Here is a 25,253-nt window from a genome sequence, read left to right as displayed (position 1 = left end):
GAGAAATAGGCTAAAAGTTTATTTTCATAACAGTATGCCCAATGATGAATTCTTAGGAATATATACTTTCACAGGTAGCATATTACACATTAGAGTTATTTTAAAAATCTTTATGTTGCGCAATCTGTGAAGAGGATGAGAGCACCTTTCTTTGTTGGCATTAGGGAAATAAGAAGCTAGAGGAAAAGGCATTAATATGGAAGAGGAAAGATGAGCTAGAATTCATTTCTTCGAGGCTAACCTTGAGAGGTAGATAATCAACCCCACATGGGCCTGGTTTGAGAGTAACAGATCAGGTTTAAAAGATCTGGTGTTTTCTGCTGTGAAGACAATTGCACGCAGGTATCCTGGGTGGAGCTGAAGCTATTAAAGCCCTGTGTGGGACTTGGAGAGTGTCTGGAAATGTTCTATGCGCATATGGACATTTTTCCTTTAGTTAAATAGAGAAAAGTACATTAATAAGAGTCTGTCCCAAGGAAAATATGTCCCCATTTTCCCATGTAATGAATGTGGAATCTATTCTTAAAATAAGACAAACCATTTCAACACATTATATATAACTGACCTGTCCAAAAATACTTCTAGAATTTCCAAAGCCTTCAAATACCCCACCATCTTCAGAGTGATCTGGAGTCAGTTTATGTATGAATCCCAAGTGATCATAGTATAATGCGAAGACTTTATTTTTAATAGTTCCAATTTCACTATATATTCCTAATCCTATTAGGAAATAAACAGAAGTCTCTTGATATTGATATGTTACAACTAGAAAAAAATTAATATCATACCTAGTGAAAATATCTTCACTTAAATTAAGGAGACTAGTAGGGCTCTGAGTGCCTGAGTTTGTAATATACATGTTAGTCTGGTTAAGTCCCAGAAAGTCTTTTTCTAAGCTCCATGTCACTAAGAACCTGTTCACTGATAAGGGGATGTTTAATTAAGGAATCTAAAGGAAAGGAGTTTAGTTATCCCTGTAGTGTTTTCTGTTCCTGAAACCAGCAAATCAGATTCCCCAACAGATAGACGTAGTGAGAAAACAATCCTTAGGATGGGAAGGGCAATTCCATAATGACCATGGGTCATTATGAAGACCTGAATTGAGTGTCTCATGCTTCTCTTTAGGCACCATGGCAGAAATCTGGTTGTAAGCAGCATTCACTTAGCCAAAGAGACACTGGTCTGGATGAAGACAGAGTCCTTTTCCTGGATGGAACTAGAATAAAAGTTTACAGCTGAGAAAGGCTGACTTCTGCGCACCATTCTTGACTTAGGCCCTATTGGCTCCTTTTCATGTTCCTGACTCTTAAACGCTGGAGCACCCCAGGACTCAGTTCCTAGATTTCTTCTTACACTAGGAAGATGTCATCTAGTTTTAGGACTTTTTAAATCCTTCTTTATGTGGATGATCTCCAAATATGTCTTACATCTAGTTCTCTTCCCTGAAGTCCAGGCTGATAATATCTAAGTGCTTACCAACAGCTCCAGATCAATATTGGTTGGGCATCGTAAACTGAACTTGTTCCAAACAGAATTCCTAATCCACACACAAACCTCCCTCACCCTCAGCCTTCTCCATCCTCAGGTTTCCTTCTGCAACTGCATTATTACTGTCCATCAGTCCAAAAACCTGGGTATCATTCTTAATTCTTCTCTTTCTTTCAGACCCTACATATATCTAATCTACGAGCAAATCTATTGACTCTAGCCTCATATATACAATTGCTCCTCAATTTGTGCTGGGCTTATATCATGAGAAACCCCTCATAAGATTGAAAAGACCATAAGTAAAAATGCATTTTATACATCTAACCTTCCAACCATCCTAGCTTAGCCACATAGCACACAGTAGAGCATTAGTTGCTTCCTCATGTAATCTCAAGACTGACTGTGCCAAGCAGTGGCTGTGGGAGCCACATTGAGTAACCAGGCCTTCCAGTCCCGATGCACCATGGGGATCTGAAAGATCACTGTAGTCTGGCACGGTAGTGCCATGACTCATGACTCGATTTTGCCCCCCTCCACCTTTAGATAGTAAGGAGGTTCTCTTTGTAGGGCGTGCCCCTAGGTTTGAGTTTCACTCACCTGTTTCCTCATAGTCCTGCCCCTTCTGACCTTTTTTGGATAGAACTTTCTAAGAACAAGAGTCCTCCCAATAAAAGCTCACTTCTGAACATGTTCCCTCTCTCTTGTCAGCCTCTTGTGACTTTCTCTAGCTCTCCCTTTTGGGGAGCCTGAGGCCGAGAGCTGGGGAAGCTGTCCTGAAGCTTGTGTAAAGGTAAATTGTGTCTGTGTTTTATTTGGTGCCCAGCAATCTTAGTTCAGCTGCCCACACTAGTTGGAGTCAGCAGGTGGCTCCTGGAATTTGCCTAATATTGCAAGAGGGTACTTCCTACTGAGTATTGTTAGGCCAGGAAAGATCAAAATTCAAATCCTAGATAATGGATACTACTGAAAGTGTACCACTTTCTTGCAATCTGTAAAGTTGAAAAAATGTAATTTGAACCATCGTAAACCAAAGACCACCTGAATATAGAATCTAACCACTTCCCTCCATGGTCACCATCATCAATCACCTTGTAAAGCCACATCATCTTTTTTGTGCCTCCTAACTGGTCTCCATGTTCTGCCTGTAGCTCCCTTCAGACTATTCTCAAAACAAACAAACAAACAAACAAAAAAAACCCACCAAAAAACAAAAAACCAAAATAAGACCTAAAAAAATGATAAGGCACGACACCTGCTTTCCTAATCGAAACTCCCAATGGCTTTAATCTCTCTCTGATGAAAAGCTAAAGTCCTTTCAATGCCCTTCAAGGGCCACCATGATCTGAATTCTGGTGACCCCTCTGAACTTATCTTCTATGATTTTCTGGGCTGCTGCTTCTTCCAGACTAACTTCAGGTTATCAGTGACCACAAATGCATCATCTGTCACATGGACAGCTTTGTTTCTTCCACTCCAATCTTAAACTTTTTACATATTGTCCTCAACTTTCTAGGCTAATCTGTACCTCTAAAACAATGATGGACATAAGTGGTGGTAGAATGTTTCCCTATTTTGTTGCTCATTATAAGCTAAAAGTTTTTAATGTGTTTCTATGAAATCTGACTATATAATTGCTATATTTTCCCCACCCCCAGGTACTCTTAATGAAGAAGTAATTTTGTTTCTATTCTCAGGCTGCTAACATATTTTGTTTTTAATTTTTTTTAGTTGTAGATGGACACAATACCTTTATTTTATTTATTAGTTTTTATGTGGTGCTGAGGATCAAACCCAGTACTTCACACATGCTGGGTAAGCGCTCTATTACTGAGCTGCAACAGAAGCTCCATATTTTGGGTTTTAATCATAAATAATTAAAATTGATCATTTGGATCAAATTTTAAGTTTCATCAAATATTTTTCTGTACTTATTCATAGAATTTTTTTCCTCCTGTAATCTGCAACAGTGTTACACTGGTAATTTTCTAATGTGAAACCATTATTGAATCCTGATTTAAATCCAACAAGGTCATTATGTAATATTTTCATATATTGCTGAGTTTAATTGGTTAATAGTTTCTTCAGGACTTTTGCATCAATGTTCTAAAAGTTTTAAAGTTGTTAAAATTTTTGATTTATGATTTGGCTTTGGTATTGTATTTTTCATTACCAAAAGATGCATTTTATATTTTTAAGTTAGTAGACCACTTTTTATCATTTTCTATTCTATGCGGATATTCTCGCATTGCCTTTTATTTTGTGAGACATAGTAACTACATTAAAAAAAACTTTGTCTAGTAATATGAATAGTCTTTTTAATTTTTTTTTTTTTTGGCGAGGGGTCTGTTTTTTCTATTTTTACTGTCCTGTGTTATTCATGGCACTCTATTTCCTTTATAGTGGTTGCTTTTTACTGTCTCTACTAGTCACTATCTTTGAAAAAACCTTGGAGGTTAAGGATGATATCTTCCCTCTGTGAGGATTTGTGCTGCTTTGCCCAGGTGCTTGGGGGTAGTATCAGAAACAAAATCTTAGCTTTTGCTTGAGCACCCGGACAATGCAATCTGAGGCTTTAAGTCTTACAGAGACTTTTCAATGGCCACAACTTCTCACATAGCGTTTTTGTTTCTTTTTTTTCCCTACTTGCTTAACAATAAGATAACCTTGCTGAATTCCTTGGGGATGCATGTGATAGTGTTTAGATTTACTTCTGGTTCATCCTTATTCTGAGTAGAGCCCTTCAGTATTCTGGCTCATGATGGATGCCATCTATCATTCTCACCACCTTGAATAGACTCTGGGCCATAATTTTTCACTTGTCTAACCATTTTTTTTTTTTTTTACAATGCTGGGGATCAAACCCAGGGCTTTGTATGTGCTAGCCAAGTGTTCTACTGCTGAGCTAAGCCCCAGAATTACATATATTTCAATAGTACTTCTTAATTCTTCTATATGGAATGTTCCCTTATACTCTCACCTTGACCTTCATGTATTAAAGATTGACATTATTAATTTAAAATTTCTTATACAATAGCACTTTATTTAATCTTTCTAGTATTCCTTATAATTCGAGCTTATATAATACATTATTTTAGAACATTGACTCAATGGCGATGAATTTTTACTGTTGATATTTTATCACACAAAGAAGTACAATGTTTATTCAACATTTTTGGTCTAAAAATGTTTCTTTGAATGCTAAGATTACTAGCTATGCTTTTCTTCTCAATCTAATTGGCATGTTTTTTTCAAGCCTTGATGTTTATTCTTTTTTGCTTTAAGATATTTCTCTCTTGGCAACATATTTTGGGATTTTAAAGTCAAAGCAAGACTCTGCCTTTAATGGAGAAATACACATTATCCTTGGAGATATGCAGGGCTTGCTCCCTCCTCTTCTTCAGGCCTCTTCACACTGCTTTATTAAAAAGGCAAACTGGGCTAGAGCACTCCCTTACAGCTACATGCCCTATACCCCACCAGCACTTCCTTACCTTTCCTGTTTTCTTTTGTAGCATTTATCTCACACACAGACTATTTTTGTATATTTGTTAATTATTAATCTCTCCTGACCAGTACTATGTAAGATCCATGAGAAAAGGGATTGCATATACTTGGTGAATAGAACAGTGCTGAGCATGTAAAAAGCACTCAATAAATGTTATTGAATAAGTGAACATTCAACAACTATGGTGAAAGTGAAAAACTGTGCTCCATTTGTGTACAATGAATCGAAGAGCATTCTACTGTCATGCACAACTGAGTAGAATATATAAATAAAAAAACCCATGATGATAACTATAGATCAGCTCTTCTTGGGGTTATTCTGTTTTACACTCTGTAAAATTTCTGCTTTGTTTTCTTTCTTCTTTTTCATGCTATTCTATATGGGCTATTTTGTTTCCTTTTGTTTTTAAAGAGCACATAATACATTTTTATTTTTTTAATTTAAAACTAAAATTTTTATTTGAAAATTTAAATGTAAATACCTTAAAAATCTATTTGTTACAATAAAGGATTCAATGAAATTCCTAATTCCATGTTTACTTATACTCAGATAAGGAAATAGTATTTGGACTGCCTTTTAAGGATGTCAAAACCTTGGATTTTTTGCTTCAACTTTTTGTTTCATTCCTAATTTTTAAAATTTCTTGATTATTTGATTGTGAGATTTTTTTTAGAGATTTTCACATTTTTATTTCTTGCAATAATAATGCTCATAATTATTTACTCAAAACATACATTGTCAGGGCTTTTTCTTACTGTCCAGTGGACTTTCCTATAGTAAAACTTTGCTAATATAATTGATAAGGTTCAATATGCCATATTGCATCTAAAACCACACTCATTTCACATTTTAATACCTACGCAATTGGGATTTTTAATTGATGTATTTTAACAACTGTTGTCCACCAGGTGGCACTCATACCATGGTGGTTAACATGTCACTTGCAAGCACAGTGGTCCATTGGTATCAGCAGGGTATTGGTTCCCGGACCCATCAGATAATCCAAATAGAAAGATGCTCAAGTCTGTTATATAAAATGGCAAATATTTGCATATAACCTATCTACATCCTCATGTATACTTTAAGTAATCTCTAGATGACTTATAATACTTAATACAATGTAAATGCTATGTAAATAGTTAAAATTGTTTTGTTTAGGGAGTAATGACAAGAAAAAAAATCTGTACTCATTCAGTACAGATGCAAATTTTCCAAATATTTCTGATCCTCAGTTGGTTGAATCTACAAATGCAGAACCCACAGATCTGTAGGACTGGCTGACTTTGTCTCAGTTATTTGTACTGTCATGTCTGAGTTTCTTGAATCATTGATTTATTGAAATTCAATACTGAGTTTATTGCTATTTAAAATGTCTTTAAAAATATTACATTATAATTTGGCATTGGAACAGTTATTGTGGATGCAGCAAGAGAAGACAACAAAGTAAAAGAAAATTGGATGATGTTTTACTCCTGAGATACACACAAAAGGATTGTCTTCAACAGCCAGGAGAAATAATGTCAGAGCAATTCATGCATCACTTAGAACTATGGAAAACATTGTATTAAAGATTTTCTGTTAATTGGACAGAGTACTTCACAATCAAGGGACTCTTAAATTTGATGAAATAGAGTGTTTACAACATGCTTCTGTTGACTTTGCATATGAATAATGTGTTGGTTCCAAATTCTTAGGCAATACTATTTTTCTTTGAAGATTCTATAGGAGAACACTGGGTATTTATTGTTGCAGCAGAATTCAAGACTGGCTTGATCTTTGTTCCTTTTAAATTGATCTATGCTATGGTTTTGATCTGGAATGTTACCTAAAGTATCATGTATTAAAGACTAAGGCCCAGTCTATGGTGCTATTGGAAGGAGTAGGAATGTCCCCTAAAGTATCATGTATTAAAAACTAAGGCTCAGTCTATGGTGCTATTAAAAGGTGGAATCTTTTAAGATGTGGGGCCTGCCAGAATAGCCAAAGCAATCCTTAGTGAGAAAAGGGATGCAGAAGGCATCACAGTACCAGACTTTAAATCATTCTATAAAGCTATAGTAACAAAAATAGCATGGTATTGATATAAAAATAGACATGAAGACCAATGAAACAGAATGGAAGACACAGAGACAAATCCACATAAACACAGTTGTCTCATAATAGACCAAGGTGCCATAAACATACATTGGAGAAAAGAGAGCCTCTTCAAACAAACGATCCTGGGAAAACTGGAAATCCATATGTAGTAGAATGAAACCGAACTCCTATCTCTCACCCTGCACAAAACTCAACTCAAAGTGGATCAAGGACCTAGGCATTAAAGCAGAGACCCTGTGCCAACTCTGAAGAAGAAGGAGGCCCAGCTCTCCACCATGTCAACTTAAGAACTGACTTCCTCAATAAGACTCCTAAAGCATAAGAAGTAAATCAAGAATCAATAAATGGGACGGTATCAAACTAAAAAGCTTCTTCACAGCAAAGGAAACAATCAAGAACATAATAGAGAGCCTGCACAATGGGAGAAAATCATTATTACCTGCATCTCAGAGCATTAATCTCCAGGATACACAAAGAACTCAAGAACTTAACACCAAAAAACCCCAAATAACCCAACCAATAAATGGACAAAGGAACTGAACACTTCACAGAAGAAATATGATTGTTCAACAAATATATGAAAAAATGTTCAACAATCTCTGGCAATTAGAGAAATGCAAGTTAAAACTACACTGAGATTTCATCTCATTCTAGTCAGAATGGCAATTATAAAGAATATGAGCAACAATAAATGTTGGTGAGGATGTGGATAAAAAAGTTCACTCATATATTGTTGGTGGGACTGCAAACTGGTGCAACCATTATGGAAAGCAGTATGAAGATTCCTTAGAAAACTTGGAATGGAACCACAAGTTGACTAGTTATTATACTCCTTAGTTTATATCCAAAGGACTTACAATCAGCATACTATAGTGCACCGCCATATCAATGTTTATAGCAGCTCAATTCACAATAGCAAAGCTAAGGAACAAACCTAGGTGCCCATCAACAGATGAACAGATAAAGAAACTGTGGTATATATACACAACGAAATATTCTTCAGCCATAAAGAAGAATGAAATGATGACATGGTCGTGGTCTTGAAGGGGATTATTGGATCTCCCCCTCTTCCTCTCTCTCTATTTAGCAACCTGGTCATGCAATTTTGCCATGTGCTGCCACTCTCAGATGCTGACTCACCACAGGCCCAAAAGGAATGGGCCAATCAATCATGGTCTGAGACCTCCAAAACTCTGAGGCAACCTTTTATTTTTATAAGCTAATAACTTCAAGTATTTGTTATAGAAACCAAAGCTGACTAACACAATCTCCATTTTCTATTTCAAATAATACAAAAAAGTGTTTTTGCTTGTTTTATTGGTGTTTTCAGGTTTTTTAAAAATTAATGTCTTATTATTGATTCTGGTTTCCTTCCCTCTCCTTATTTTTAATATTCATTCATCCTTCCAGCCATTCATATCAGATGACTATCATGTGCCAGGAACTGTAGATGAATCAGAGAACTATACAGGCACCATTTCCATTTATCACTGAAATTTCTAAATTCGCAGTTTCAGAATCTTCAGCATCTATATCTATCACATTTGACTGTTTAGAATGTTTGCTTATTCTATATCTGGATATGCTTCTATGGTTTATATTTATAATCTGAAATAATTTATAATTTATATTGTCAATTTAGTTTTCTTACATGTTACTTTTACTGTTTTCAAAGTAACCTTGCTAAGTAGATTTTTATTTCAAAACCACATGATGCCCAAGTGGTAACATGCTCACCTGGCATCCTGGGTTCGATCCTCAGCACCACATAATAATAAAATAAAGATGTTGTGTCCACTGAAAACTAAAAAATAAATATTAAAAATTCTCCCTCTCTCTTTTTAAAAAACAAAACACATGATGCTTATTTTCTCTCTGACCTTCCTCCAGATCTATTCTTAGAATTTTTTTTCCCTGTTTGGTGCACTGGAAGGTTGATCCCTGTGCTCTGATTGCACCTGACTTATGATTGTGTTTGGCAAATCATAGGACTAGCAGGAGATAAGAAGGAGGAGACAGAAGATGAAGTCATTTAACCCCCCTTTTCCCCTGGTTTAGTGATACAGTTCTAGCAGTAACTGTGAGCTTCCTACTTTTTACTTCTTATAATGTTGATCCTCTTTCATTCCAGCTTTGCTTGGGTTTAGATCAGTCAGTCTGTCTGTGTGTCTTTCTATCATCTTACTCCTTTAGGTAAAGGAGCTAATGGCTTTCTTTCAGTGTCAATATCTTTGTTAGTTCCTTTAACTGTCTCCCCATTTTCAAATGATTCCTCTTTCAAAAGATTCTTCAAGTAAAATAACTGAGTAAAAGTATATTTCCTGCTTGGTCCAAAATTGATAAAATGTGTGGGTGTATACATATTTTTTCTTTAGTATTAATAATATATAAACATATATATGTACATGTATATTTCATATACATGTATTATATATGTGTGTGTATATATACATATATTTATTCAGAAATGTTTCTAAGGAAATAGGATATAGAGGTGGGATTCTGGAACTGAGCTGCTCACATAGTTAATGAATGTACAGATGACCTCTTATGCCTGGTAGATATTGTGATACCAGTAATCCATAGCAAGCAAGGCTGTCACAGTTACCCAGATTTTACTGGAAGGAGTATGGAGCAGAGTGTCTATGGAGCACAACTTTGTTAGTTTTTCATTGCTATGACAAAATACCTGAGAAAGATCAATCAACTCAAAGGAGGCAAAGGTTTTAGTTCATGGTCACTTAGCTCTGTTGGTTTTGTGTTTGTGGTGTGGTGAGACTTAACATCATGGCAGGGAGTGAATGGTGGAGGAAAGTTGGAGGGGGGGGGAGGGAGAGAGAGAATATGAATATGAATGGATGAATATGAATGGGAGAGAAAGGACCAAGATCTCAGTATGCCCTTGGATCCCAATAGGCCCACAGTGAACTACATCCTCCAACTAGGCCCACTTCCTAAAGTTTCTATCTCCTCTCAATAGCACCACAAGCTGGGGACAAAGACCTTTAACATATGAGCCTTTGGGGGACATTTAAGATTGAAACCATATCAGCAACACTTGAGGTGGTCAATAGGGAAACTGCATTTGATTTCAATGACAACCGTTGCTTTTACAAAAATAGTGGGAGAGAATGTATTTTATGACTATATCAGAGTTTACTGAGAGAAAAAATGCTTAGGACCTCAAATTTCCAATCTGAGGTCAGAGTAGAGACCCTGGCACTGTAGTGAATTGAGGAAATGAGTCCAGGTGGTACCCAAATGAGGTGAAGCAAATGGGTCTGAAGAAGAGTTCACTTCCACAGTGTCAGAGCAAATGGGCTCTGACCAGTGCTGCACACTGTAGTTATGAACTAGATGAAAAAAAGGAGAAGGAGAGGAGTAGGGATGGAACAACTGAGGGAAGAAAAGGGATAAAGAGGAAGAGATAGAATAGGGGAAGGCAAGAAGGGAGGGGGAAGAACTCACAGCATGTAAAAGATACAAAGAATTTAGTTGAGACAAACACATCCCAAGGTAGGAGGCAAAATCTCCTTTATATTTTCCATAAAGAACTTTAATAAATTAATAAATTCAATCAAAAACCTCAAAGATTCAATAATAGAATGACAAAATAAAATGAGAAGGCAGATCATAGAGCTATAGAAATAAAATTGAGAACCATGTCACATTATTATTCTAGGCTCCTGGATTAGATAGCAAAATTCTACTTAGTTGAAAAGGAGTGGGTAATTGTTAGGTCAATTAATATTAGCTCTTTCTTTCATTGTGTAAACAAACTGATAGGAGCTATGTACACTTAATCAGTGAAATCACAAGATTATCAAATTGGGAAGAGAGAGTGCAAAATATCATTCACAGAACTCCATCTCATATTTATGTGATATTAGTTACATCCATGTAATCAGCAAAAGTAAGCTAACATTGCCTAGTTTGGTGAAGTTGTTGTGAATATTAAATGAGATACCACTGTAACTTGCTAAGCACAGTTGTGGCTTGGTAAGTAGCATCTTTGGTTATTTGGCTTCTGGGAAAGTAAAACAGTACTGAAATTACAAATGAGAACACTGCATGCTGACCCTGCATTCTTTTTCTTTAGGGTTGTTCCCAGGATCCAATTTGTTTAGGTTCTACAAATCTAACACGCCTAACAGGGTTGAGAGTTTAGGATTAGTTGGTTAATAAAGCATGTTTTTCATATATATATATATATATATATATATATATATATATATATATATTTTTTAATCATGGACCACATGTAGTGCTTACACCAATAGAAGCAAATTCCTCACCTGCTTTTGTCAAAAAAACTCTTCCACTTAGGCAAATAAAAGTAATGTCTGAAGTATAATAACTGTGATAAGAGGTCTTTACAATATCATCATGAAAGTCAGCTAATAATCCAAAAGTGTTGCCACCATCCACTGAAAGCCAAATCTGTGGGAATAAAGACATAATAATCTCAGTAAAGAGCTGCCATTTGTATGCCTAATATTCCTATGTAAACAAAGTCATGTAATCTTTCCCATACCTCCACAGACATACACATGCACATTTACATGTATATAGACTCCTTATTCATTAAGTCTATCTTCTAGTTTCATCCTAGAGTCTGTGACAGTGTCTGTGGCAAAGTGTCAGGCCTGCTTAGTATGGATGGTGAACATATGAAAAAACAAGGTTATTCCTATCACTTCCCAAATGGAGTTCCTTTGTTTATAAAAAGATAAATGCTGGGTGTATTTGAATATGGGGAAAGTGTTTATTCCATATTGACATGAAAGCTCATGTTCTAGGTATTTGACAAATACACATGCACACATATTTTGTGGGAAGAGCCCCTTGTTATTTAAAGGAGCGTACCCTGAAGTCTTAGAAGATCCCCAAATCACTAATTCCACTATATCCTCTAGATTCTCTATTTCCTCATCCTTAGGTAAGAGCAGTTTAGGAATAAATCAGGTCGTGTATAGGATGAAACTTGCTTGCTACTTTTTTAAATTTTTATTTTTAGTTGTTGATGGACCTTTATTTTTTATTTATTTTTATGTGGTGCTGAGGATTGAACCCAGGGCCTCACACATGCTAGGAGAGCACTCTACTGCTGAGCCATCACCCCAGCTCCTTGAGTATATATCTAAAGGAATTAAAATCAGAATTTCAAAGCAATATCTCTACTCACATGTTTAATGTTCCAAAATTCAAAATTGCCATGATAGGAGTTAGCTCAAGTGTTCATCAACAAATGAATGGATAAAGAAAATGTGGTACACACATACAGTGGGATATTATTCTTGCTACCTCTTTATTTTAGTGGGGGCGGGGGTACCAAGGATTGAACTCAGGGGCACTCAACCACTGAGCCACCTCCCCAGCCCTATTTTGTATTTTATTTAGAGACAAGGTCTCACTGAGTTGCTCAGTGCCTTGCCGTTACTGGCTCTGAACTGGTGATCCTCCTCCTGTCTTAGCCTCTTTAGCTGCTGGGATTACAAGTGTACATCACCGTGCCTGGCATTGCCAGCTCTTTTAATAGCCTAAGTTTCATTCAAGTGAAGATTTTTGGTGTTTGAATCTCTTTTTTAACATTCATTTTAGTTAACAAGCTATGACCCAAAGTGGATGTTTTTTCCTTAAAATTTAAAGCTTTATAAATGAGCTGAACTATCTTAGACCACTACCTACTCTGTTTACATTGTGGTCTTCTCTTAAGATATAATCCTGGTCGCCTCTATCTTTTTCCAGAAGCAACCTGTTATTAATTTGAAAATTCTATACAGTTACACTTAAATATATGTGTATATACTAGTAGAAGTGTATAGTCCTGATTTTATTTTATGATAGGAGGAGGGTAGGAGGGTACCTGGGTGTGGTTCACCTTTGAACTTGAGCATGAGGTATCCTGCATGCTGAGTGGGTCTGAATGTTACAAATGCACATAGTCCTATCATTCAGGATGCAGTGTACCTTGCTGGTGTAGCACAGTCCACAATCCTAAACACTTGATATGTGAGCTTCCATTTCCCACTCTTTAGACCCTGCATGTTACTGGGTTTGTGAGCAGAGTAGTGGGGAGGAGTGTGTGGGAGAAGGTGCTTTGGATAATTTGTTTTTTTAAGGATATTATTTTAGTTGTTGATGGATCTTTATTTTATTCATTTATTTATATGCGGTGCTGAGAATCAAACCCAGTGCCTCACACATGCTAGGCAAGCACTCTACCACTGAGCCAGAACCCCAGACCTTGAATAATTTGTTGAAAGTCGTTTGACGTGTCTGTGCTTGATATTTTAGAAGTTACATTTGCCACTCAACAATAGCTCTAATTTTGTTAGCTCTTGTGGACCTCCATAGTCTCTGTTCTATGACCTAGTATCCAATTTGTGGATATATTATATACACATTTATATTTAGGGTTAGGGTTAGGTTTGGTTGTACCAAAATTTTCACTGTTATAAACAATATTGCAGTGGAAATTCATTTATCTGCCTTTTTGTACTGCCTGCTATATATCTAGATCAGTACTATAAAGTTGGGTTGATGAATTAGATGCTAGATATATTTCTATAATTTTAATATATACTAACAAAATGATTCTTAATTTTGCTGAACTAGTTTATGTTCCCACCAGTAGTGTGTAAGAATATTTATTTACCCAGATCTCATCCATATTTGATAACAAACATTTATTTTTAATTTTTATTGATTACTTGAATGAAAAAAGTGGCATCTCATTGCAGTTTCTCTATATATTTAAAATTATTGACCCATGCTGGGGCTTGGGTTATGGCTCAGTGATGGAGTGCCTGCCTAGTACATGTGGAGCGCTGGGTTCGATCCTCAGTACCACATAAAAATAAAATAAACGGAGCCGCCCAGCCAGACCGGAGCAGGAAGCCGCGCCAGCCGCCCAGCCAGACCGGAGCAGGAAGCCGCGCCAGCCGCCCACCCAGACCGGAGCAGGAAGGCGCCAGCCGCCAGCCAGACCGGAGCAGGAAGGCGCCAGCCGCTCAGCCAGACCGGAGGAGGAAGTCCGGTCCCGCCCCGAGCGCTAGTCTCCAGGAAGCCCATCAACCCTTAAAACCCATCAAAGTGGGTGTGGCTACCAGCACAGTTGTGGCTGATCCAGGTACCCGGTTTCCAACTCCCCCACCCTTAGCTGCGATAACTCAAAATATTTCCCACAAGCTTTTGGGGATTGTAGCTATCAACACAAAACAACAACTGTAGAGGCACCTGGTTTCTACCTCAGAGACTAGAGTAGGGAAGATACAGGTGGAAGCTCATTTCCCTTCACACTGGCTATACCCACCACCCTGAATACAGAGGCTCAAACTAGGAATAGACAACGCCACCTACTGGAAGCAAGGAAAACAGTGTTCTGAGAGACTTTTTTTTTCCTCTCTTTCTCTTTTCTTCTCTCTCTTCCACAACTTCAGCATATGTGAAACCAAGAACTGAGCATGAACAACTGAATTACCAAAGTAATATAATATAGAGGAATTGCATATACCCCACCTCCCCCCCATTTTTTTTCTGTATTTCTATCTTACTTCCCTTTCCCTTCTCTTATTTCTCTTTCCTTCCTTGTTATTTCTTTTCTTTTCTTTTTTTTTAAATTCATATTCTCTCTATACCACTTTCAATCTCCTAACTTTTGCTATCTATACATAGGGTAACTATCTAAATAGGAGGTTGAGTCTATACATTCTTCCATAAATTACCAGTCGAGTGGTTAGAGTTCTCCAAAGGTGCTAAGTTAGTTTAACCTCATTCCCTCACTCCTTTCTCTTTAAGTATAACATCCTTCGTCTGAAATTAAGTTTTCTATATGCCACCAGATATGGTACACCTTTTATGAAACTAAGGAATATATTCTTAAGTAATAATTAAATCCAATATCTATAGTCTTAGAATCTAACTATAAATGTATTAATAATGAAAACTTGTCCTTAGATAATGTACTGTTGATATTGGGATCTGTTAACATTGTCTTTCTCCGAAAAAGAGGGATATTGGAGCTATTCAAGAACAATACAAATATATAAGGGGAAAAACATTAGCTCAACAGTTTCACAAAGCTAGAAAGAATCATGAGCAGTATGAAAAGACAAGGAAAGAAAGGACCACAAACAATACAGGTCAATTCAACATTAGATGAGGTAATATCTGCAGTTGATGGAATGTCAGACAAAGAGTTCAGGATATACATGCTTCAGATGATCTGGAGTCTCAAGGAAGACATTATTCATCAAATTCAGACAATGAAAAATCACTTTGACAATGAATTACATAAACAAATCCAAGAAGCAAAAGATCAACTCTATAGGGAGATAGAGGATATAAAAAACAAACAAACAGAAATCCTGGAAATGCAGGAAACAATAAACCAAATTAAAAACTCAAATGAGAGTATTACCAGCAGAGTAGAACACTTGGAAGATAGAACTTCAGACAACGAAGACAAAGTTTTTCAACTTGAAAAGAACATAGACAGCTCAGCAAGAATGTTAAGAAATCATGAGCAGAACATCCAAGAATTATGGGATAACATCAAGAAACCAAACCTAAGAGTTATTGGGATACAAGAGGGTACAGAGGTCTAAACCAAGGGAATGAGTAATCTATTCAATGAAATAATACTAGAAAACTTCCCAGACTTAAAGAATGAAAAAGAAATCCAAATTTAGAAGCCTACAGGACACCGAATATACAAAATCATAAGAGATCCACACCAAGACATATAATAATGAAGATGCCCAACATACAGAATAAGGAGAGAATCTTAAAAGCCACAAGAGAGAGGAAGCAGATTTCATTTAAGGGTAAACCAATCAGGATAACTGCTGATCTTTCAACACAGACTCTGAAAGCTAGAAGATCCTGGAACAACATATTTCAAACGCTGAAAGAAAAAGGGTTCCAACCAAGAATCATGTATCCAGTGAAATTAAGCTTCAGGATTGAAGATGAAATAAAAATCTTCCACGATAAGCAAAAGTTAAAAGAATTTGCAGCTAGAAAACCAGCTCTTCAAAACATCCTTGGCAAAACATTACAGGAAGAGGAAATGAAAAATAACAATGAAAACCAACAACGGGAGGTAGTACAATAAAGGAAAAACTAAGCATAGAGGAAAAACTAATCATGTTAAGTATCATACATAACCAAATATGGCTGGAAATACAAACCATACCTCAATAGTAACCCTAAATGTTAATGGCTTAAATGCACCAATCAAAAGACATAGGCTAGTAGAATGGATTAAAAAAAAAGATCCAACAATATGCTGCCTACAGGAGACTCATCTGATAGGAAAAGACATACACAGACTGAAGGTGAAAGGTTGGGAAAAATCATATCACTCATACGGACCCCGAAAGCAAGCAGGGGTGTCCATACTTGTATCAAATAAAATAGACTTCAAGCCAAAGTTAATCAAAAGGGATAAACAAGGACAATACATACTGCTCAAGGGAACCATACACCAACAAGACTTGACGATCATTAATATATATTCCCCAAACAATGGTGCAGCTACGTTCATCAAACAAACTCTTGTCAAGTTCAAGAGTCTAATAGACCACAACACAATAATCATGGGAGATTTTAATACACCTCTCTCACCAATGGACAGATCTTCCAAACAAAAATTGAATAAAGAAACCATAGAGCTCAATAATACAATAAATAACTTAGACTTAATTGATATATACAGAATATACCACCCAACATCAAGCGGATACACTTTCTTCTCAGCAGCACATGGATCCTTCTCAAAAATAGACCATATATTATGTCACACGGCAAAGCTTAGCAATTACAAAGGAGTTGAGATACTACCATGCATTTTATCTGATCATAATGGAATGAAATTGGAAATCAATAATAAAATGAGAAAGGAAAAACCCTACATCACATGGAGATTAAACAATATGCTACTGAATGAACAAAGGGTTACAGAAGACATCAAAGAGGAAATTAAAAAATTCTTAGAGGTAAACGAAAACTCAGAAACAACATATCGAAATCTTTGGGACACTATGAAAGCAGTACTAAGAGGAAAATTCATTTCATGGAGTTCATTCCTTAAAAGAAGGAAAAGCCAACAAATAAATGACCTCATACTACACCTCAAAGCCTTAGAAAAAGAAGCACAAATCAGCAGCAAATACAGTAGAAGGCAAGAAATAATTAAAATTAGAGCTGAAATCAATGAAATCGAAACAAAAGAAACAATCGAAAAAATTGACAAAACTAAAAGTTGGTTCTTTGAAAAAATAAATAAGATTGATAGACCACTAGCCACACTAACAAAGAGAAGAAGAGAGAGAACCCAAATTACTAGCTTACGGGATGAAAAAGGCAACATCACAACAGACAATTCAGAAATACAGACGATAATTAGAAATTATTTTGAAACCCTATACTCTAATAAAATAGAAGATAGTGAAGGCATAGATAAATTCCTTGAGACATATGAACTACCCAGATTGAATCAGGAAGATATAAACAACCTAAACAGATCAATATCAAGGGAGGAAATAGAAGAAGCCATCAAAAGACTACCAACCAAGAAAAGCCCAGGACCGGATGGATATACAGCAGAGTTTTTCAAAACATTTAAAGAGGAACTAATACCAATACTCCATAATCTATTTCAGGAGAACTCCCAAATTCATTCTATGAGGCCAATATCACCCTGATTCCCAAACCAGAGAAGGACACCTCAAAGAAAGAAAACTACAGACCAATATCCCTAATGAATTTAGATGCAAAAATCCTCAATAAAATTCTGGCAAATCGTATACAAAAACATATCAAAAAGATTGTGCACCATGATCAAGTAGGATTCATCCCTGGGATGCAAGGCTGGTTCAATATACGGAAATCAATAAACGTTATTCACCACATCAATAGACTTAAAGATAAGAACCATATGATCATCTCGGTGGATGCAGAAAAAGCATTCGACAAAGTACAGCATCCCTTTATGTTCAAAACTCTAGAAAAACTAGGGATAACAGGAACTTACCTCAAAATTATAAAAGCTATATATGCTAAGCCTCAGGCTAGCATCATTCTAAATGGAAAAAAACTGAAGGCATTCCCTCTAAAATCTGGAACAAGACAGGGATGCCCTCTCTCACCACTTCTATTCAATATAGTTCTCGAAACACTGGCCAGAGCAATTAGACAGACGAAAGAAATTAAAGGCATAAAAATAGGAAAAGAAGAACTTAAATTATCACTATTTGCGGATGATATGATCCTATACCTAGAAGACACAAAAGGGTCTACAAAGAAACTACTAGAGCTAATAAATGAATTCAGCAAAGTGGCTGGATATAAAATCAACACGCATAAATCAAAGGCATTCCTGTATATCAGCGACAAATCTTCTGAACTGGAAATGAGGACATCTACCCCATTCACAATATCCTCAAAAAAAATAAAATACTTGGGAATCAACCTAACAAAAGAGGTGAAAGATTTATACAATGAAAACTACAGAACCCTAAAGAGAGAAATAGAAGAAGATCTCAGAAGATGGAAAAATATACCCTGTTCATGGATAGGCAGAACTAACATCATCAAAATGGCAATATTACCAAAAGTTCTCTATAGGTTCAATGCAATGCCAATCAAAATCCCAACGGCATTTCTTGTAGAAATAGATAAAGCAATCATGAAATTCATATGGAAAAATAAAAGACCCAGAATAGCAAAAGCAATTCTAAGCAGGAAGTGTGAATCAGGAGGTGTAGCGATACCAGATTTCAAACTGTACTACAAAGCAATAGTAACAAAAACAGCATGGTACTGGTACCAAAACAGGCGGGTGGACCAATGGTATAGAATAGAGGACACAGAAACCAATCCACAAAATTACAACTATCTTATATTCGATAAAGGGGCTAAAAGCATGCAATGGAGGAAGGATAGAATCTTCAACAAATGGTGCTGGGAAAACTGGAAATCCATAGGCAATAAAATGAAACTGAATCCCCTCCTCTCGCCATGCACAAAAGTTAACTCAAAATGGATCAAGGACCTTGATATCAAATCAGAGACTATGCGTCTGATAGATGAAAAGGTTGGCTCCGATCTACATATTGTGGGGTCGGGCTCCAAATTCCTTAATAGGACACCCATAGCACAAGAGTTAAAAACAAGAATCAACAAATGGGACTTACTTAAACTAAAAAGTTTTTTCTCAGCAAGAGAAACAATAAGAGAGGTAAATAGGGAGCCTACATCATGGGAACAAATTTTTACTCCTCACACTTCAGATAGAGCCCTAATATCCAGAGTATACAAAGAACTCAAAAAATTAAACAATAAGAAAACAAATAACCCAATCAACAAATGGGCCAAAGACCTGAACAGACACTTCTCAGAGGAGGACATACAATCAATCAACAAGTACATGAAAAAATGCTCACCATCTCTAGCAGTCAGAGAAATGCAAATCAAAACCACCCTAAGATACCATCTCACTCCAGTAAGATTGGCAGCCATTATGAAGTCGAACAATAACAAGTGCTGGCGAGGATGTGGGGAAAAGGGTACTCTTATACATTGCTGGTGGGACTGCAAAATGGTGCGGCCAATATGGAAAGCAGTATGGAGATTCCTGGGAAAGCTGGGAATGGAACCACCATTTGACCCAGCTATTGCCCTTCTCGGACTATTCCCTGAAGACCTCAAAAGAGCGTACTACAGGGATACTGCCACATCGGTGTTCATAGCAGCACAATTCACAATAGCTAGACTGTGGAACCAACCCCGATGCCCCTCAATAGATGAATGGATAAAAAAAATGTGGCATTTATACACAATGGAGTACTACGCAGCACTAAGAAATGACAAAATCATGGAATTTGCAGGGAAATGGATGGCACTAGAGCAGATTATGCTAAGTGAAGCTAGCCAATCCCTAAAAAACAAATGCCAAATGTCTTCTTTGATATAATGAGAGCAACCAAGAACAGAGCAGGGAGGAAGAGCAGGAAGAAAAGATTAACATTAAGCAGAGTCATGAAGTGGGAGGGAAAGGGAGAGAAAAGGGAAATTGCTTGGAAATGGAAGGAGACCCTCATTGTTATACAAAATTACATATAAGAGTTTGTGAGGGGAATGGGAAAAAAATAAGGAGAGAAATGAATTACAGTAGATGGGGTGGAGAGAGAAGATGGGAGGGGAGGGGAGGGGGGATAGTAGAGGATAGGAAAGGTAGCAGAATACAACAGTTACTATTATGTTATTATGTAAAAATGTGGATGTGTAACCGATGTGATTCTGCAATCTTTGTAATGTTTTGAATAACCAATAAAAAAATAAAATAAAAAAAAATAAAATAAAATAAACGTATTGTGTCCAACTACAACTAAAAAACAAACAAAAAATTATTGATCCATGCATGGTGCACTAATATATACTTTATATTACTCATTTAATCATATAATGAACATATGTAACTGAGACCCCCAACTTAGGAACTGGCATATTGTTAGTAATTTACATGAATCTATGTGTTTCTCTTCAATCTGGTTTCCCTGCCTTCTCCTTCAGAGATATACAATATCCTGACTTTTTTGTTTTTCATTCCCTTCATATAAAAAAAATAGCACATGTGTACTCAAAATACATTGATTTATTTTACTTATTTTTTTCTCTTTATATAATTAATATTATGGTTTGGATGTGAGGTGTCCTCCAAAAGCTCATGTGTGCGGCAATGCAAGAAGGTTTAGAGGTGAAGTGATTGGGTTATGAGAGTCTTAACTCCATCTGTACAGTAATCCCTTGATGGGATTAATTAAAGGGGGTAGTGTGTGGCTGGAGGAGGTGGGTTATTGGGGGATGTGCCTTTGGGGTATATATTTTGCATCTGGTGAGTAGAGTCTCTCTTTGTTTTCTGATCATCATGTGAGCTGCTTCCCTTGCCAGACTCTTCCACTATGATGTTCTGCCTCACCTCAATTCCTGAGGAAAGGAGCCAGCTGTCTATGTACTGAGACTTCTGAAACTGTGAGCCTCCAAATAAACTTTTCCTCCTCTAAAACTGTTCTCATCAGGTCTTTTGGTCACAGACATGAAAAACCTGATTAAAACAGTTACTACACCATATCTCATCTTCTAGAACTTACTTCTTCCCCCAAATTATTTACTTATAATTATAGATGTTGGATAATTACACATATTGTGTGATTATGGATAAAATATATATTATATATTATTATATATACATATTATATATAATATATACATATATGAACTGAGTGCTTTTATTTGTTTTTCCATTGCTGTATAATAATTCCCTATGTGAATAAACTTTACTTATTCATTTTCCTACTAGGCATCTGGATTGTTTTTCATTATTTAATGCTATTGCTAACAGTGCCAGATGAATGTCTAAAAATATCTTTTCATGTATGTGTTTCCTTTGCTAAAAGTGATATGTATGGGTCATAGAATATGCAACTGTTCAAATTTACAGGATAATAACACTATATTGCTTTGCAAAATAGTTGTAATTTATTCCATCTGCAGTAAATAAGAGATCTGGCTGTTCCACATTCTCTTAAACATTTTGTATCATCAGAATGAGCTTCGCCAAACATATAGCTGAAAACAACAGCATATTGCACTCTTGATTTGTATTTCCCTGTTTACTTGTGAACTACATCACTCCTCAATGTTTATTCCAGTTGGGTTTCTCATAGACAACTTATAATTGAGTCTTTTTTTAGATCACTCTGATAATCTATGACTTTGGATTGGTGTAGTTAGAACTCTGATGTTGACAGTGATTGTTGAAACAATGCAATGATCTATCATATTTGTTACCATTTTCTCTTTGTTGCTTTGTTCCAACTTTGCCTTTCACTCATTTCCCATCTTTTGTGGTTTTAATTGAACATTTTATAGGATTCCATTTTCTCTCCTTTATTAGTATATTATTTTCTTTTAAAAAACTTTTTAAAGCAGTTTGAAAGTGGGCTAATCTCTATCCACTTTCAAGTAACGTTATATAGCTTCCTGGGTAGTGTGACTATCTTAAAATAAAGTAATACTGATTCTTTCCTCCCATCCCTTTATTTGCCTTCTTGCTGACCCAGAATTTGTGTGTGTGTGTGTGTGTGTGTGTGTGTGTGCTGCTAAGAATTGAAAATCCTAAGTTTTGCATGTGCTAAGCATGTGCTCTACCACTGAGAATTACCCTCAGTCCCAGAAGTCTTCTTTTGAATGTCAATGACCTTATTTATTAATACTTTTTATGGTTAGTACTTTTGAGCCTTGTTTTAAAATGCTTTCTCTACCTTGATTTCAGAAAGATAGGCACTTATATTTTCTTCTAAAATTTGGATATTTGAATTATTTATCTATCAGGATGTATGTTGTGATGCAGGGATGCAGGTCATGTTTTCTGTATTTATGGCCAATTCTTCCCATCCCATTTTGATCAGTGCCTATTTCCTCTTCAGTTGTAATGCCTTTTGGGCCTTTATCAATTCTCCATATATGAATGGTTGTGCTTGTGGGATTGTTAGTTCTTTCTGTCAGCCAATTTTTCTGTTCCCTAGCCAAAAATCACATCATAATTACTTGTTTTTTAAAATGCATTAATGCGCAGTGCCAATTCCTCCTCTTTATTTTTTTTGTAAGTGTCTTGACTATTCTCAGTTTACTGTATACACTTAAACTCTATGACAATCTTGTTGGGATTTTGATTAGAGTTGTATTAGATCTATAGACTAATTTAAGAGAGAATTGATATTAAAGGACTGCGAATTTTCCTGTCCATAAATATGTTTATGCCCATTTGTTGACAGAATTTTAAATGTCTTTCAGTGAAGTTTATAATTTTGTATATATGTGTCTTGGAAATCTTTTCTTAGATTTATTCTTAAGTACCTTATAATTTTGTGTGAGTTTTTTAAAAAAATTTTTTTTAGTTGCTGAAGGATCTTTATTTTATTTATTTATATATGGTGTTGAGAACTGAACATAGTGCCTCAAATATGTCAGGCAAGTGCTCTACTACTGAGCAACCACACCAACCCTGTTCTTTGTTTTTGTTAATGTACATAGTATCTTGAAAATTATGCTTTCAAATTTGTTGGTCATGTGTAGAAATGCAATTAATTTTTTCTTCCACACTGCTTACTTCTTTTGTTTGTTCCAGTAATTTGTATGTATCTTTTAGGTTTTCTGTGTAGATAATCATATATATTTTTCAAAGAAAGTTTTATTTACTACTTTCCAAAATTCATGCCTTCACTTTCTTTTTTTCTTTGTACTATTTCATTCCCTTATATACTCCCTTTTACTTCTTAATTTCTTATAAAGCTTCAATCATGGTTAAACACAACTCTCTGTTTCCTCCACTATGTGTGTACCCCATAATTGACCATGGAGAAGAGTATCAGTATCGCTGAAGTGGTCATACTTTTAGTTAATGAGTAAAAGTACCAGCAATAACATTGCATTCCCTTAGTCAATTCATTACTATTTTTTTCTGTGACATTTTACTCTGTATTCTTTCCCTAAATTCCCAATATTCCTCCTCCATTTTTCACTCTAATGTCTGAACTACTATCTAAGGCTGGTCTCTCCACTAGTGCATATATACCATTTTGTTTTATTTATTTAAAAGCATCACTTCAACAGATTTGCCTCTCCTTTTCTCTTTCTTCTTAATTGATTTTCCCCTCTGCTGAATAATTCCCATCAGCACATAGCATGATTATTCCTATTTTTTTCATTAGACAATAAAGTGTTTATAAGAAACCATAAACTGAATGCTCCCATAAGCCTCTCTGGAAATAATCCCATTGTCATAGCACAGGGTGAGGAAAATGGCAGAATAAAAGATGCAGGGATGGATGGAGTCTGGGAGGCTGGAAAGGAGGTGATGGTTTACAATAATAAAAGAACATCGTCCTCAAGCTTACTCCCTAAAGTTATGCTTGGAAGAAGGTCTATACTTAAGGGGCTGACAGGGAATGATGGGGAACAGCCTCACATGGAGCAATGGGGAGCAGGTGAGGGGAGCTGGAGGGGCTACATAAACATGCCTTGAGGCCCTGGAGAAAACCTGAAGCCCCAGGTGAAATTCTAGAAACTCTGGTGCTGAGGAGGTCACCCTGGATACTGGGAAAGAATTTGGAAAGCTTACCATTTTTGAACTCTATGGGAGCATCTATAGAGTCAGGCTGGGAACCTCACATGAAGAAGCATCATCCACAGGATCCAGGGAATAAACCTCTAGGTAGGATTCTTAATTCCCAAGTAAAATTGCCAAAGGCATAGAATCTATTTTCTGTTGCTATGCAACACTGTCCCCCAAATACGTTGGGTCATAAAAACTACCATATTTTTCCAAGTACCACCCATGGGTTGCTCCCTGTTCCTTGTTCATCACCATAAAGACATTCTAACCTGCTTTCATGCATTGGGGACCCCAGTGCATGTAGAGAGAGCTGAACCAAGCCACAAGTCTACTTAGCCAACATGTAAGCAAATCTGGGAGAGTCTTAGGCCCCACAAATGTGCCTTTCCTATCAAGCAAGGACAGTAACCCCTTTCTATCTCCCCAGCAATTCAAGTTAAAAAATAGGGTAAACTAATGCCTTTATTGGGAGAGGGTGACTCTGGAGTAAGGCATGGATTAAAGTGAACAAAGTAAACATACATATTGACCAGAGAACAGGTGACACATCCACTGGTATCACAAGAGGGGCTGGAGAAGGGCAATTTTTACTTCACTTCCCCTTTAACTCATCTTGTTCTTAAAATGGTGAGTCCATTAGGTCCTAAAAGTTCTCTGAGTCAAGAATAAGTGGAAGTGGGAAAAGAAAGCAATCCCAGGATCATGGATGCTTTTCATCACTGTGACCAAAATACTGACAAGAACAACTTAGAGGAGAGAAAGTTTATTTGGGGCTCATGGTTTCAGAGGTCTTAGTCCATAGATGGCCTACTCCATTGCTCTGGGTCTAAGGTGAGACAGCACATCATGGTGGAAGGGTGCAGTGAAGGGAAGTTGCTTCCTTTGTGGCAGCTAGGAAACAGAGAGAGAGGGGGGGGCTCACAGGGAAGATGCACCCTTCCAGAGCACATTCCCAGTGACCCATTTCCTCCAGCCATGCCT

General features: G+C 36.5%; 1 protein-coding gene across 1 annotated transcript in view; it reads right to left on the bottom strand.

Annotated features, from left to right (window-relative positions):
* Positions 1-25,253, bottom strand: part of Catsperb (catsper channel auxiliary subunit beta) — a 135,284-nt gene that overhangs the window by 40,345 nt on the left and 69,686 nt on the right. Inside the window, exons 14-15 of the mRNA XM_076847917.2 lie at positions 11,386-11,530; positions 566-720 (exon numbers count right to left, since the gene is read on the bottom strand). Of these exons, the coding sequence (XP_076704032.2) occupies positions 566-720; positions 11,386-11,530 (300 nt within the window). The remainder of the gene's footprint in view (positions 1-565; positions 721-11,385; positions 11,531-25,253) is intronic.

This window comes from Callospermophilus lateralis, chromosome 3 (assembly GCF_048772815.1).
Source record: "Callospermophilus lateralis isolate mCalLat2 chromosome 3, mCalLat2.hap1, whole genome shotgun sequence".
NCBI classification, from domain to species: Eukaryota; Metazoa; Chordata; class Mammalia; order Rodentia; family Sciuridae; genus Callospermophilus; species Callospermophilus lateralis.
The sequence above is the reverse complement of the archived record's forward strand: the minus strand, read 5'-3'. Positions and strand labels throughout refer to the sequence as shown.